The sequence below is a fragment of the Pleurodeles waltl genome, chromosome 6 (assembly GCF_031143425.1).
Source record: "Pleurodeles waltl isolate 20211129_DDA chromosome 6, aPleWal1.hap1.20221129, whole genome shotgun sequence".
In the NCBI taxonomy this organism is placed as follows: domain Eukaryota; kingdom Metazoa; phylum Chordata; class Amphibia; order Caudata; family Salamandridae; genus Pleurodeles; species Pleurodeles waltl.
Window position 1 is genome coordinate 1,191,922,062 of NC_090445.1, and position 14,061 is coordinate 1,191,936,122.

The window sequence follows — 14,061 nt, forward strand, 5'->3', positions numbered from 1 at the left end:
CCTTTAATATCTCAAAAACTACTGAACGGATTTATATCAAATAACAAAAAGCATTATCTGCGCACCAAGATCTAGTTTCCTAACAAATTTTGTGTAATTATGTTTAGCTGTGGCTGTAATTCTGTCTAAAGACTCTATGGGAAAATGCATAGGGAAAATGTGTTTTGAGACCCCCCCTTTTTCTCGCCCCGCTTGATGGATCACCTCTAAACTTTCAAGACAACAGCTGAAGTGAGGGACTTACTAATTTTAAAAATTTCATGAAGATTCATCAAACGATGACAAAGTTGGCAATTAAAAAACTCTTTCCAGGAAACTAGGTTCTAGATTTTATATATATATATATATAGAGAGAGATTTTATATATATATATATATATATATATATATATATATATATATATATACTTTTTGCAGTAGATTGTCCTTCATCACTTTATATTTACAGGAACCCGTAGGAAATGTCATACCTGGTGGGTCATTGGAAGACATTCAATATTAACAACAGTTGGGCCTTCCTGAGACCACACTTAATTCGTACTAAGGTATTCATACACATTTTTGCAACTACTCTATACCTTTCACTGTGGGATTCATCTACTCACTCTGCTTACATAGTCAGAATGTCAGAGGAGTGGTGACAAGGGCTTCGTACACAGAAAAAGATTGAGGAGAATGTGAAGTGTATGCAGTATGGAATAAAATGAGTAGAGCTTGCTGGTGGGATCGTGGGTTTTCCAGCGTCAGTCAGGGACCTCTGCTGTGCCAAATTACACAGTTGTGCTGTTTGTGCATGAGGAGGGGAGCTTGGGGGATGCTATCAATCAAGGTGGAGATCGATGGTGCAGTTATAGTCTCAGCCAAAGAGCAAGGGAAGTGTGATTTTATGAGATACCTCAGTAGAGAGAATATCCCAAAATGCTAGGAGGAGGGGACAGCGTCAAAATGTCCCTCCAGGAGCAGGTAGCGGCCATTTGCGTTTATAGTGGTATCAAGCAACTGTAATGGGACACTGGGCCTAATCCAGATGACAACTCCACAAACGTTTGCAGAATAGGTGGTCACATATAGGAGACCCCTCTTACGTTTACGGAGGCACTCTATTTCCTTTTTCATTGCATGAGTCTCCTGTAAGCAAAGTATTTGAGCGTGTGGCCTTTTATGTAAGATTATACTGAGTAGCGCTTTCTGGCAGCATGCATGCCTCGCACATTCATTTTGAGGAAAAAGAGCATGCCACCTAATGGCTGCATGTTGAGTGATGAGTGTGAAGGGACTAGGGGGGTAAGTCCACAATGCCTATTTGTATAGTGATCCTTTCGCCCCAGAATGCAGAGGCTGAGTAGATGTGATTTGCCATATTCTTGGGGGGGAGTGGGAATGTTAACAAAGGTAGGGTCAGCCAAAACTATGGAGATATAACACAGGTGAGTGTACTGTACGCCCAAACAGATTTAGTGAGAGAAAAAGAAAACCCCTAGCTGAAGGTGGGAGTGACCAAGTGTTAGTGTGGAGTACCAGTTATTGTGGAATGCCTTGTATAGATATAAGAGGAAAAGAGGGCTGTGGGGGACTCACAATGACTGCCGGGGAGTAAGGTGGTGCTCAATGTAAATGAAGTCGATCCAGTATACTAGGAAAGGAAATCAGCATGGGTCCAAGGCGTTGTGTAGAGAGGTTGTGCTCAGAATAGCTAGACAAAGAGATGTGGGGTAAGCGATTGAGGCCAAAAGTGCCACAGAAGGGGACCAAGAAAATTTTAAAAGGGAGAGAGAGGAGTGAGGGGGAGCCTCATTAGTCATACCAAGAACATGCAACATTTAACTGGACATTTAGATGATCTACAATTGTTAACAGAAAAAGGTCATATGAGGATGTCTCCTGTTTGCGGTGTCACAGCTGGAGGAGTTATACAGGCCTGTTGGGAGACATCAGAATGAAGTGTTTCATCTTCAGTTGTAAAGATATGAGGGCCTCTCTCATCATCTGTAGTGACGGAATGGATCCCTAGATCATCAGGGGCTTGAAGGGGTTGTTCAAGCTGTAAGGGGGCTGCGGGGGCCTGGCGTGGGGCCTCTCCATGTTGGGATTTTTTGTGTTGCTTCTGTCAAGGCTTGGGTGACGTTCGAGGAGGCCCAAAGCGGTCTGCTGATACAGACAGGTAACGTTGATTCACCCAGTCCCAAGCTTCCTTTGGGTCAGTGAAAAAGAATGTAGCGTCTTTGACAATGATCTTAAGGCAGGCAAGGAAGCAGAACAGGTATTGTACACCCTGTTGCCGCAATTAGCGTTTAACCTCTAGGAAGGAAGTAAATTGTTGTTGGACAGCTCTAGTGCAGTCTGGGAAGTGCATGACCCTTTGTCTTCCACTCAGAGTGGGCCAGCCCAGTGTACCGCTTGAAGAAGGGCACCCCAATCCTGAAAATGAAGATGTTTCACCGGCATTGGTCAAGGGGGAGACCTAGGAGTAAGGCAACATGTGGGAACCCCATGGGCTCTCTCTAGGGTGAAGAATGGTGCGAGTTCAGATGTGGGTGTGAAGGATCAAAACCACAAATTAAGATACTATGTGGGGTCTTGGCCCTCGCCCCCTCAGGAAGGCCCAGTATGCAGATATTGCTCCGCCGGGATCGGCCTTCAGTATCCTCGCACTGTCTTCCAGATGACGGATTTGCTCCTGGAGGTCACGGACAATCCGTTGATTGTCCATGGTAAAAGGTTGTGGGGTTGCCAATTTCATTTGTCCATCTGAGACCTTATCAGAGAGTTTATGTGGTCATCACAAAGAAACTGAGTTCGGAAGCTAGAGCACCTAAGCAGGTTTCAACTGAAACACACAAGTGCTCTATGGCAGCTAGAACTTGGTCCAGCTTGTGTGACGTGGATGTAGTCTAAGTGGGCCCTCCTTCTAGTGTATCAGGGATGATAGCAGGTGAGTGCATGGTTGCAGAGGTTTGGGCCATGGTGATGGTGGTTGAGTGGAGCCTGCCCATGATAGGTGGTCTAGGAGACTGAAAGTCACATGTGGCGGAGAGAAGGGTTCACAGTGTAACCTCCTGTAGATGAAAAACGAGACAAGAGAAGGCGTGTGTCTCAGACCTGGGATTATCATGGGGCCACTGACAAGGGTGAAATGCCCAGGGTCTCCAGGTGTGTCAGACTCCAAGCCCAACATCTAGGTCGTGCCAGCTTATGGATGAGATATCTCCTGGGTGAAAGGCCTCTCAGGTGGAGACGGGAGCTCCAAAGTTACTACGCGCCTCGGTGGTAGTGATAAGGAAGAACAAAGATAAGCTGTAGTCAACAATGTGGTGGCCAATCCTGGTCAAGAAGTGGCATAAGGAAGTTGCCCTAGCTGTGTGTAACAGGCGGAAAGGCCTCATCTCTGCGTCCCAGCAGAGGTGATAATGAAAGAGTGGGAGCCTTCCCCAGGTAAGAATGAGTCAAGTGAGGAGTGCCCTCTTCTCCCTCATCCAATAGAAGCAGATGAAACAATCAAGGGGGAGCTTTTTGAGGTCCCCCCTAAAGTCAGGGGTGAGATGAAGGTCATTGGGGCCTGAAAGGACACCCCCTCTCATGCATTCCGACTTGAGCGAAGAGAGAGGTGGTACTCTGGATTCGTAAGGCCCCATGTGAGGTTCAATGAATTAGGAGTAGGAGGCTGGCTCAAGGTGTTCCCCCTCATGCACTCCCATATGAGCACCGATGCAAGTGTTGTGAGGGGAGGCGCTGGGTGAGAAGCCGCATGCCAGGGGCAGGGCTCGTGGAGAAGAGGCAGCAGGGAGAGGGCTGCCGCAGCTCACCCAAGGGTCCTGTGCTCAACAAGGTGGAGCTTGTAGTGCATCAAAGGGATGGCAGGCAAGGCAGCAGGTGCGTGGAGGCATCCCAATTGCTGCAAGCAGGCAGTCCCGGTCTAGAAGACCCTCCCCGTGAACCCCAACAAGTGCCCCGAAGCAAGGGTGGAAGAGAAGGCACAAGGCCTGAGCCAAGGAGGTTGCAATTGGCATCTGGACAGGTCAGGTAGTGGGAAACAGGCACGGCAGCTTACCTGAGGTCCCCTTGTCTGATAGGGACAAGGTCCGTGGTACATCTCTGGAGCAGAAGCCAGAGCAGTGAGTGTGGCCCGCAATGCTCCCAGGACCAGCAGTCAGGCAAAATGCCTCGATAACCAGGAGTCGGCCGCCGTGCTAGAGGATCCCCCCCTTATGCACACCAATAAGAGCACCAAGGTGAAAGTGAAAATTAGGTTTAGAGTGCAGGTAAGTGGGGCAGCAGCAGGCTGCAGCATTGAGAAGGTAGTGGGTGACAGGTGCTGTGCAGGAGAGGACACCAAGGCTCACCTGGGGTCTCCGGGTCCGGAAGGTCTGGTGGGGGCAAGGTCCATGATGCTTCTCAAGACCAGTCACCAGGCTGCCAAGTACGCCTTTCCCGGGGAGCCAATGCATTCTGTCAGGGGGCTAAAGTCGTGAATTCAGCGTGATGGGCTGGAAGTCAACAGGCAATAAAGTCCTAGCCTGGGGAATGTGATGCGAGCGGAGCCTCAGAGGTTCACGTATGCCATCTTAGATGGCTTGGCCCCCCAATTTGGTGTCCATATATCAATTAATCTATCTACTAGAGCTTTATGCCCTTTAGGGGAAGATTTTAAATTGGTATTTCTATAATGCAAATTATAGTATTTCCAAGATATACAAGTAAAATTTAACATTTGAATTATTATGTCTTATCAAGCTGCATTTAAATTTCATCTGGTCGTGTTTGTTTTATAAGGATTTTGGCAATAAGATATTAGGGTCGTATTTTGATCTGTTGTGTGTAAAGTGTAGTGGACTAAAATTCAACTGAAATCTTATTGATGATGAAACAAATCGACTGTATTGTGTGGTGGTTCAATCATCACCCTACTGTTTTCACAGACTGCACACTTCGTAGCTACCGAAAATGACTGACTCAAGGGCTATCAATGGTTGAACTGAATAACCAAGTAGTGATTATCTCCAAGACCCATAGTGGTACCCTTCATGTTTCACTTTGGTGGTCCAAGGGGCTGAATAGATCCGGTCTGAATGCCCCCGCTACTGCAAAGATAGCTTAATTGGCTTAGTATTTTATTTCAAAAGCCAGAATTTGAAAGGTACAAAGTGTTCAGCATTGCCAGAGTCTCTCATTATGAACACACCAAACTATTTATTTTTTAAGACGAGCCTGATGAATCATAGCATCTATACAGTGGGTCCGTTCACTACTTCATAGTGATGTAGTGTAGAGAAAACCTATAGCTAAAATTAATAAAAATATTTTGAATTGATCTAAAATTGTAAGCTTAATTGACCCGTAATAATTTGTTTATATTTCTGAACTGGATTAGATTGTGCTATTTGTTAAGCACCCAAACACATGAAACGTATAAATCTTAAACCTCTTACCACATAATCATCCATGAATTGTCGGAGGTCTTTATATCCGTGCTTTTCTGCAATCCCATTAGGAAAATCGCCATGTTTGTTACACACACTGTAGGCTTGCAAGGCCCCAGGGCAGGTAAGCAAAAGAGCTGTTAGGTTTTTCAGGCCATATTTAGCAGCAAAATGAAGCAGCGTTGGTAGCTCATCATCTCTCTGATCTGTGAAAATGAGAAATATGAATTCTTAATAACTAGTGAACAATTAACTGCCGATAAGAATTATCACTTAATAAAGACAAACTGAATCCCATTTCATAAGACATGGAGAACACACTGACTACGCTCTGCATTAAAACAATATTAGATCGACCATAGGGGTTGTGTGAACTTTACAGGTATAAGGTTAACATGAACACTTCTGATTTGTTTAACAGTATTTTGCCAGGAGTGATATGCCTTCAAATATGGGTGATTCATATGTAAACAGAGTGGCTATTCCTGAACGACTAAAGAGACTGTGTGAGATTAAAAAACAACATCTATCGAATTACATCGAACCACCTGTATGGTAATTAGGATGTTGAGTTCTAAACAAACGATTTCTCCTGTTCTCCTTGCGATATCTAAATGACATAACTGATAGATCAGGAATACCTTGTGACTCAAAGACAGGTGATTTAGACAGCAAGTAGACCAATATAAGCAACATGTTCTATATCCTAAACTGATAAATAAACAAATCTGCCACGGCCTTCTGAATGGGCAGAAGAATGATGTTGTGTGAGTGACTGGGGAGTCTAAGAAGGGAGTTAAGATGGCACCCAGGGCCCAGATGAAAAGTTTTACAAGATAGCAGTCGTGTGAGTCATCATCATCAACATATCTCTCTAGTTCGGCTAAAAGCCATAAAAGCAAGCATAAAAATACAGCAATAAAAAAGATCGTAAACATAAAATGAACCTAAAATCTTTTCACAAATTCAAGTAATTACATTAAACCTTGGCATAGAAATTAATCAGCAATATAAATAAACTCTTCCAGAGTTAGCTTCAATAGTTGGATCACACTGGATAGTAGCTAATCACTAGTTATACCAATAGAAGCAATTAAAGACAGCAAAAAGGTTATTAACCATGGCATAGTATTCTCTGTTACCTAGGTGGAAAGCTGTTTCATTCTCAAATTCCAAGCCCACACTAAATCTTGTGTCACTTACTAGAATCCTAAGCATCTCTTGGTAATTCTGAATGCCAAATAATCTACACAAGGGAACAATTAACTTTTTCGGGGTCTTCAAGTATTTAGGACAGAAAAAGACAAAGGCCCTCATTATGACCCGGTGATTAGTATCATGAAAACCCTGGCGGAAAGACTACCAGTGACAGGAAATTTTATTTAAGATGATTCCCCCACCCACCTCCTGCAAGCCCAATACCCCCCACCTCCGCTACTTACCAGAACCCCCCAGCCCCCTACCAGAACAGCGACCCACACCCCTGCCCTCACCCCAGTCTAGTGCAGCACTTCCCACCCCCACCCCCCTTCTAGTGCAGCACCCCCCACCCCACAGCCCAACCCCCTTCTAATACAGCGCCCCAGCTCCCTACCCCCGCATGTATATACAGACACCCACACGCATCCCACATACACTCATTCACATACCTCGCATACACTCATACACCAAAACTGACATCCACGCATTCACTCACAAGCATCCATACATGCATACACTCACAAGCATCCATACACGCATACACTCACAATCATCCATACACACACTCACCTCAACATTCATACACTCATTCACCTCAATATTCATACACTCACTCACCTCAACATTCATACACGCACTCAACCATGCATACCCACATACATTCACACACGCATTCAAACACGCATTCATAACACTCATACACACACGCATACACACTTACATTCACACACAGACAACACCCACCTACACACGCACACACAACACCCGCCACCCACAGACCCCTGTCGGATGCCCAACTTACCTTGTCTGGCAAGAAGGTCGTCTGGCCGGGAACCAGTGCTTCCACTGCTGGCAGCGCCCTGCCATCAGGACACCGACAGGCCGTACTGCTGCTCGTAATACCGCTGGTGGAGTCCTTTTGGTGGTTTGGGGCCTGTGGTGGTACCGCCCATGCGCCTCCGACCGCCAGCATGACTACTAGAGGATTTCCGCTTGAAATGTCGTGGAAATCCTTCAGTACTCATGATCTGGTGGACGGGAGACCGCCAGAACTGGCGGTCTTCTGACTCTTGTGGCTGTGGTGGTCTCAGCAAAAGACCGCCAAAGTCAAAATGAGGGCCAAAGTGTGCTGTAGTCTCATTATTCGATGAGCAGTATACACAAATACTACTCTCCCGACCACTGTTTTTCTATTTTGCTGTAACAGAGCTCAATGGCAGAATACCTAGCCTTAATTTAATATATAGGTGTATGGCCTGGGCCGGGTAAATTCTATCCAAATATTGCTCATACTGAGGAGAACACTTGTGGTTTAAAAATTGCCCTGTTATATTGCCCACTGTCTGATCTCTCCAAATCAGATATAATACAGCTTCCCAGTATATTTGCTTTATATGCTGTGGTGCATCTTTAGTTATTCTATAAGGAGAAGCCCAAATCCCACCCATTTCATGGAGGAGGCACACGTTCTTAACATGTTTAAGCCATGGGATGGAGAGGTCTTTGTCTAGCATAAGTAGCTCTGACAGGGCATTCCCATATGAACTCAAATCTTCCGATGTCAATAAACGTACCCAGTAAAGTAATGGCTTTAAGGATGTCACATATTGAATTTGCTTTGGGGCCAGATCAATTCTAAGGGTTATTAGTGGAGTACTTCTAGGTAGACATAACACCGACCTAATGAACATACTTTCAGTCATGGTTAGCCTCTGACAGTTGTAATACCCACAGAGCTCAGCATATATGTTGCTGCTGTTACTGCTGCAGCCTTAGACACTCTGAGGGCAAGTGAAACTGCCTCCCATGGAAGTCTTATACTTCCTCCCAATTGCCACTGTCGGTTGGTGGAGGATAGTGGTACTTTTCTCAATTTCTGGAGCCCATGTCAAATTGTCCCCTAGCCTGACCCCTAGGTGGTAAAATTGTCTAACCTGATCGATGGGAATTCCCCCATGACCATTTTTTCTCAAGATGTTTTGTGCGGTTTTAGCACCATGAACTTAGATTTAGCTGGGTTTCTTTCTAAACCCCTGCTCACAAAGAAAGCTGTGAATGTATTCAACTCTATTTAGAGGCTCATCAGAGTTCTTGAAATGAGAAGAGTATTGACAGCAAACATAGGGACAGGGACTCCAGCCTGCTTAGGGACATCATGTTTACACTGGACTAACGTATCCACTGCACCATTAATATACAGGCTGAACAAGGTAGGTGCCACACCCCTGTTTGACATCTCACCTTATAGGGACCGATGTAGTGAGATTCCCCCCCACCCGATTTCACCTCATCCTTGTGATAGGTGTCCTTATGCAGAAATCTTAATATGCCAAATAAATCAGTCTGGGACATAAAATTCCAAAGCCCTCCAGAGCTGCCACCTCAGGACCACGTCAAATGTCGCCCACAGATCAAAGAAGGTGACATAGAGATGGCCCCGTTTAAGGGTTATATATTTCCAGCACAATATTTTAAACCTGAATACTAACCCTTTTTTAAAATCCTGCCTACATTTCCACAAGGATCTGATGTTCTATAATCCAAGAGTGCAACCTTGCCAGAACTTGTCTGCAAAAGACATTTGAACTAATATCAATTATACTTATAGGTCTATAATTGCCTGTTAAGTCTCTCTCCCCCTTTTTGCATGTCGGCACTATTGCTGCTCCATGCCAGGTAGGAGGGATACCATCCCCCTCATGACAGCATTGCTTGGGTATTTGAGATTCTGTACCCAAACCTCAGGATGATATAAAAAACAAATCTCCAGGGATACCATCGAGACTGGGTGCCTTTTCATTTTTCAATAATTCTAGGGCCTGGGCTGTTTCCTCTAAGGTAAAACTACCCATCCCAGTTCTATAGTCCCCCTCTTCCTTATCATCAAGAGGAAAAGCATCACATCTACCCTTATGGATTGATGATTGCACCTTGTTACCAGGTCGGTCCATGTGAAGCTCCTAAAACTGCTTTACCCAAATCTTAGGCTTTATTACTAGGTTCAGACTCATCTGTCATTCATTTCCACAATAATTTAGTATTCTTCTCTTGCAGGGCATCAGTTAGACTCACCCATTGCTCAGCCTCCCAGTGACTTTTAGCATCTCTTAATGCTATTTTATAAGATCCCCTTGCTGCTATTACTTCCCTTGTATTCCCCATTTTTTTAGCCACTAAGAGCAAAGACTTAGCAAGTAAACCGTTTTTTAAGAACAATCTCAGCATATTTTTTATACCATCCCCCTTCTCCTTACTCTGTGAAAAGAGGTCTCATTTGTTTCATCAGTTTGGTATGTACCAAAACAAAGTTTACCATCGATGGCTGTCAATGTTTCATCGGAGCCATATTTTCAATGACTCAATGGAACATTATGTGCAGGGACAAACAGATGCACAATATGGTGAGCGCCTAATTGGGCCAAAGTGAGTGACACATTCCTGGGGCGCCTGCACATTGCTTGAAGGTAATGTAAATTCTCTCTAAGATGTGTTGTGGTGCGATCGACCTCGAATGGGAAAGAGACAGGTGACATGACAAATGAGTTATCTTGGGGCTGACCCACAAGAAAAGTGGCAGTGTCTATCCTGCTGCTTTTCCAAAGTGACCGGCATTAACTAGGGATTTCTAAGGCCTAGAGACCCTTTGTGAGAGACATCAAAAACAGCCGTCCAGATAAGACATCTGGATTTCCAGGTAAATGTATGCTCCTGAAATAAGCATGCAACATTGAAGAATGAATTTGAAATCCACAATGCAAACTTGATACTTTGATCATAATGCCGCTGAATTATTAGCAGTTGAGTGATCTTCCAGTCCAAGAATTAACAATATACAATAGGTTTATTATGCCACATGTAAGGGAAAGCACCCTTTTCTTTTGTCATAGGCTCCTCCCATAGGCTCATATGTGAAGAATGCTCAATGTGGCACTCCTGAGTAGGGTGGAAAGACTCCCTTTCATACAGGTTTCTAATATAGGATATCCTTAGCATTATACACCTTCACGTCCAGACATACAGGACAATTATTCCAGCTAGATGTGAAATCATCAGCCTGTGCAAATGCCCCATGAGCTCATTCCATCTGAATCTTACTGAGCAAGTAGATGTGGTCCCTCGTACACACAGGAGGTGTTCTAGGTCTTAGGAGGCCTCCTGTACCAGCTGACCCACACACATAAGCAGTCATTATAAACACAGCGGTAAACACCACCGACCACCGCGGCGACGGTGAACAGAAGACCGCCGTTGGCGTTGAATAGAAACCCGCCATATAAAATCCCGAACCCGCCAAAAATGACCAGTCCACCAGTCACCGCCAGGACCCTGTCAGTGGAAATGCTGGACCTCCCACCCCGCCACCGCCGAGCACATCCACATCCCCCCTCAAAATAATGATGCACAAATAACTTTGGCAGTCAGTGGAAGCTGAACGACCATTGGCAGTGCAGACCGCCACGGGCGGCAACTGGACCCAACAGGAAGAAGTGCACACATTGGATAAGCTAGAAACCCACACACCTGACACACACCCACAACACCATAAAACACTTACATACACACCCCACAATCCTTTGCAATGAAAGTAGGCCAACGAAGACAGAGATCACCAGAAGCAGACACTGAACGCCACTATACACGAGACTCACACGACCCACAGAAGAGCACCCTCACCGTGATTCCACCCGACACCATTTACCACACTCACCATGTCACCCCTCAAACATCCACACTTCACAGAAAGGGAGCTAAGGACCCTGGTGGACAAGATCCTGAAGGTGGAGCCACAACTATTCGGGGCTCAGGTGCAGCACACACCAATCGCCAGGAAGATGGCGCTATGGCAGACCATTGTCAACAGGGTCGATGCAGTGGGACACCATCCACACGCCAGGGATGACATCCACAAGAGATGGAACAACCTGCGGGTGAAGGTCAGGGCCATGGCATCCAAGCACCGCATTGCAGTCCAGAAGACTGGGGGAGGACCTCCACCAACACCACCGGAATACACTGACTGGGAGGAAAAGGTACTGTCCATCCTGCACCCTGAGGGACTCACTGGACTCACTGGAGGAATGGACTCGGGTAAGTCGTCTACATTTACCCTATATACATCACACCTGGAATGCATGCACCACCCCACCCCACCAACACCCACCAGGACCACTACCCCACCCAGCCCACAGGCACTCCTGCATGCCCACAAACCCACTAACAGGCCCACATCCCTCCTCCTGTGCACAGCCACCTACTCCTGCAAGGACTCACAATGGCACTACACCACCCACAATGCAACTCCACATCCTAAGCAAAATGCAGTGCAAACCTCACAAAGGCACCCTGCATGGCACCAAAATGTAACACCGGCACAATACAGCCCAGCCCTATGCACCCCATCCGATCATGCATTTGTAACAGACATGCCCATTTCCCCCAACAGGCACCACCACCCATGCCACCCTGACGGACAGGACAAGGAGTGGCAGTGCCCCCCAGGGAGACAGAGGCACCTCACAGGACACTGGGGATGGACCCTGGACACTGAAGAGCAGGCTGGCCTATCACACAGTCCTGGACTGTCACCATCCAGCAGCCCCACCCAGGATACCACTGACACCCCTACCACCCAGGCAAGAACATCAGCCCAGGGCAACCGTCCCTACACCAGTGTATCCAGGCCACAGACTGGTGGAACACAGGTACAGAAGCCACAGTCCCCCCCTACCAACAGGCTGGAAGACGATGGCCCCAGTACAAGTGGGACCGCCAGACCTGTGCAGGGGACACAGGCACAGGGGGCTAGGCCCAGTGGGAGGGCATCACTGGCCCAGGGGGGAGGCCACAGGATGGATGCTGCAGCTCAGGACGTGATCTCTGAGGTCCTTGGGGCCCACCAGCATACCCATGACAGATTGGCCCAGACAGTAGCCACCCTGGAGCAGAGTCAGAGGATGCAGCAGGAACACCACCAAGAGGCCATGGAGCAGTGGAAACTGCACAACGCCACAATGGCCAGCATAGCAGGAGCACTTCTGCAGCTGGTACAAACCTAGTCTGAGACTCACACAGGACAGGAGGCCCTTACTACAGCACAGGAGACAGACCGGACAATGACAGCATCAGCAGCAACATTCCATGAACTACCCTCAGAGGAAACAAAAGGAACAACCATGTCATCCCCTCTAGTTCAACAGCAGGCACACAAACAGACCCTCAGGCCAAGATATGGGACTGGAACCCCTGCCAAAAACAAGGCCCCCTCAAAGAAGTGACTATGCAACAATCTGCCCACCAACCATCCCACACAATCAACCACCAAACAGTGGTAATAATCAGTAAGAACTCATGTAAGCATTGATGGACACAACAATACTTACAAGAAGGCTGACACCATGTTGGCATTGAGGACAAACACCCATGACCAACTGCCATCACTGTAATTTGCACTATTCAATTCCTGCCCTAAATAAAACACATATCACACCTGTAACACTGTCCCCTGTCATAATGTGTGAACAAAGTGAAGAATGGATGCAACTGGCTGATAACTACTTTATTTGTAATGTGTAGCATGAAAGTACACCTGTGTGCCTAAATGTTGTCAAATAAAGAACCATTAAATTGTATTTGGTACCATGCAGACCTGGACCCAGTTGCAAATAGTAGATTCAAACCCCCCTTAGATGACAAACCACACTGACAGTATGTTTCACAAACACCAATGTCAGCCCTTATTCCCACATAGTTACTGGAAGTAGAGTTGTATCAGTTGGGTCCTGGAATTGACATCTTCCCCTTCCTCATCATCACCATCACTCTCCTCCCCTCTCTGAGGCAGCTGGTCAGGATATACAGCACCATCCATCTCCAAGAGGGGGATAGAATTTCTCATTGCCACGTTGTGTAGCATGCAGCAGGCCACCACTATTCTACACACATTTTCAGGCCCATAGGCCATTGAACCCCCAGATATATGTAGACAAGGAAATCTAGCATTCGGGAGACCTATTGTGCACTCTATCACCCACCTAGTACGTCCTTGGGCCTCATTGTAATTCCTCTCTGCATCTGTCCTAGGATTCCTCACTGGTGTCAGGAGCCAACACAAATTGGGAAAGCCAGAATCACCCAGAAAAATGTGAAAAACACAGCAGTTATTGTCAAGCCTCTGAGTCAGACAGCCTGGCTGTCTGCTAGGTGGCAGTTACTGACAGAAACACCTACCTATGATCCACCCTCTGTCCTCTTGTAGTTGTTCCATCTTGTGTGGCACACTACTGTTCCTCAGCACAAAGCAATCATGGACTGAACCGGGGAACATGGCATTCACATGTGGGATGTACTGGTCTGCAGTAAATACCAATTGGATGTTCATGGAGTAAAAGTTCTTTCTGTTTCTGTACACCTGTTCACTGACTCTTGGGGGTATTGTAGGTATGTGG

At 46.4% G+C, this 14,061-nt stretch overlaps 1 protein-coding gene across 3 annotated transcripts in view; it reads right to left on the reverse strand.

The window, feature by feature from the left end:
- The window catches only part of PIK3AP1 (phosphoinositide-3-kinase adaptor protein 1), a 1,392,564-nt gene that overhangs the window by 659,856 nt on the left and 718,647 nt on the right, over positions 1–14,061 (reverse strand). For all 3 annotated transcript variants that reach the window (XM_069240444.1, XM_069240442.1, XM_069240443.1), the window contains exon 8: positions 5,426–5,622. In XM_069240444.1, the coding sequence (XP_069096545.1) occupies positions 5,426–5,622 (197 nt within the window). The remainder of the gene's footprint in view (positions 1–5,425; positions 5,623–14,061) is intronic.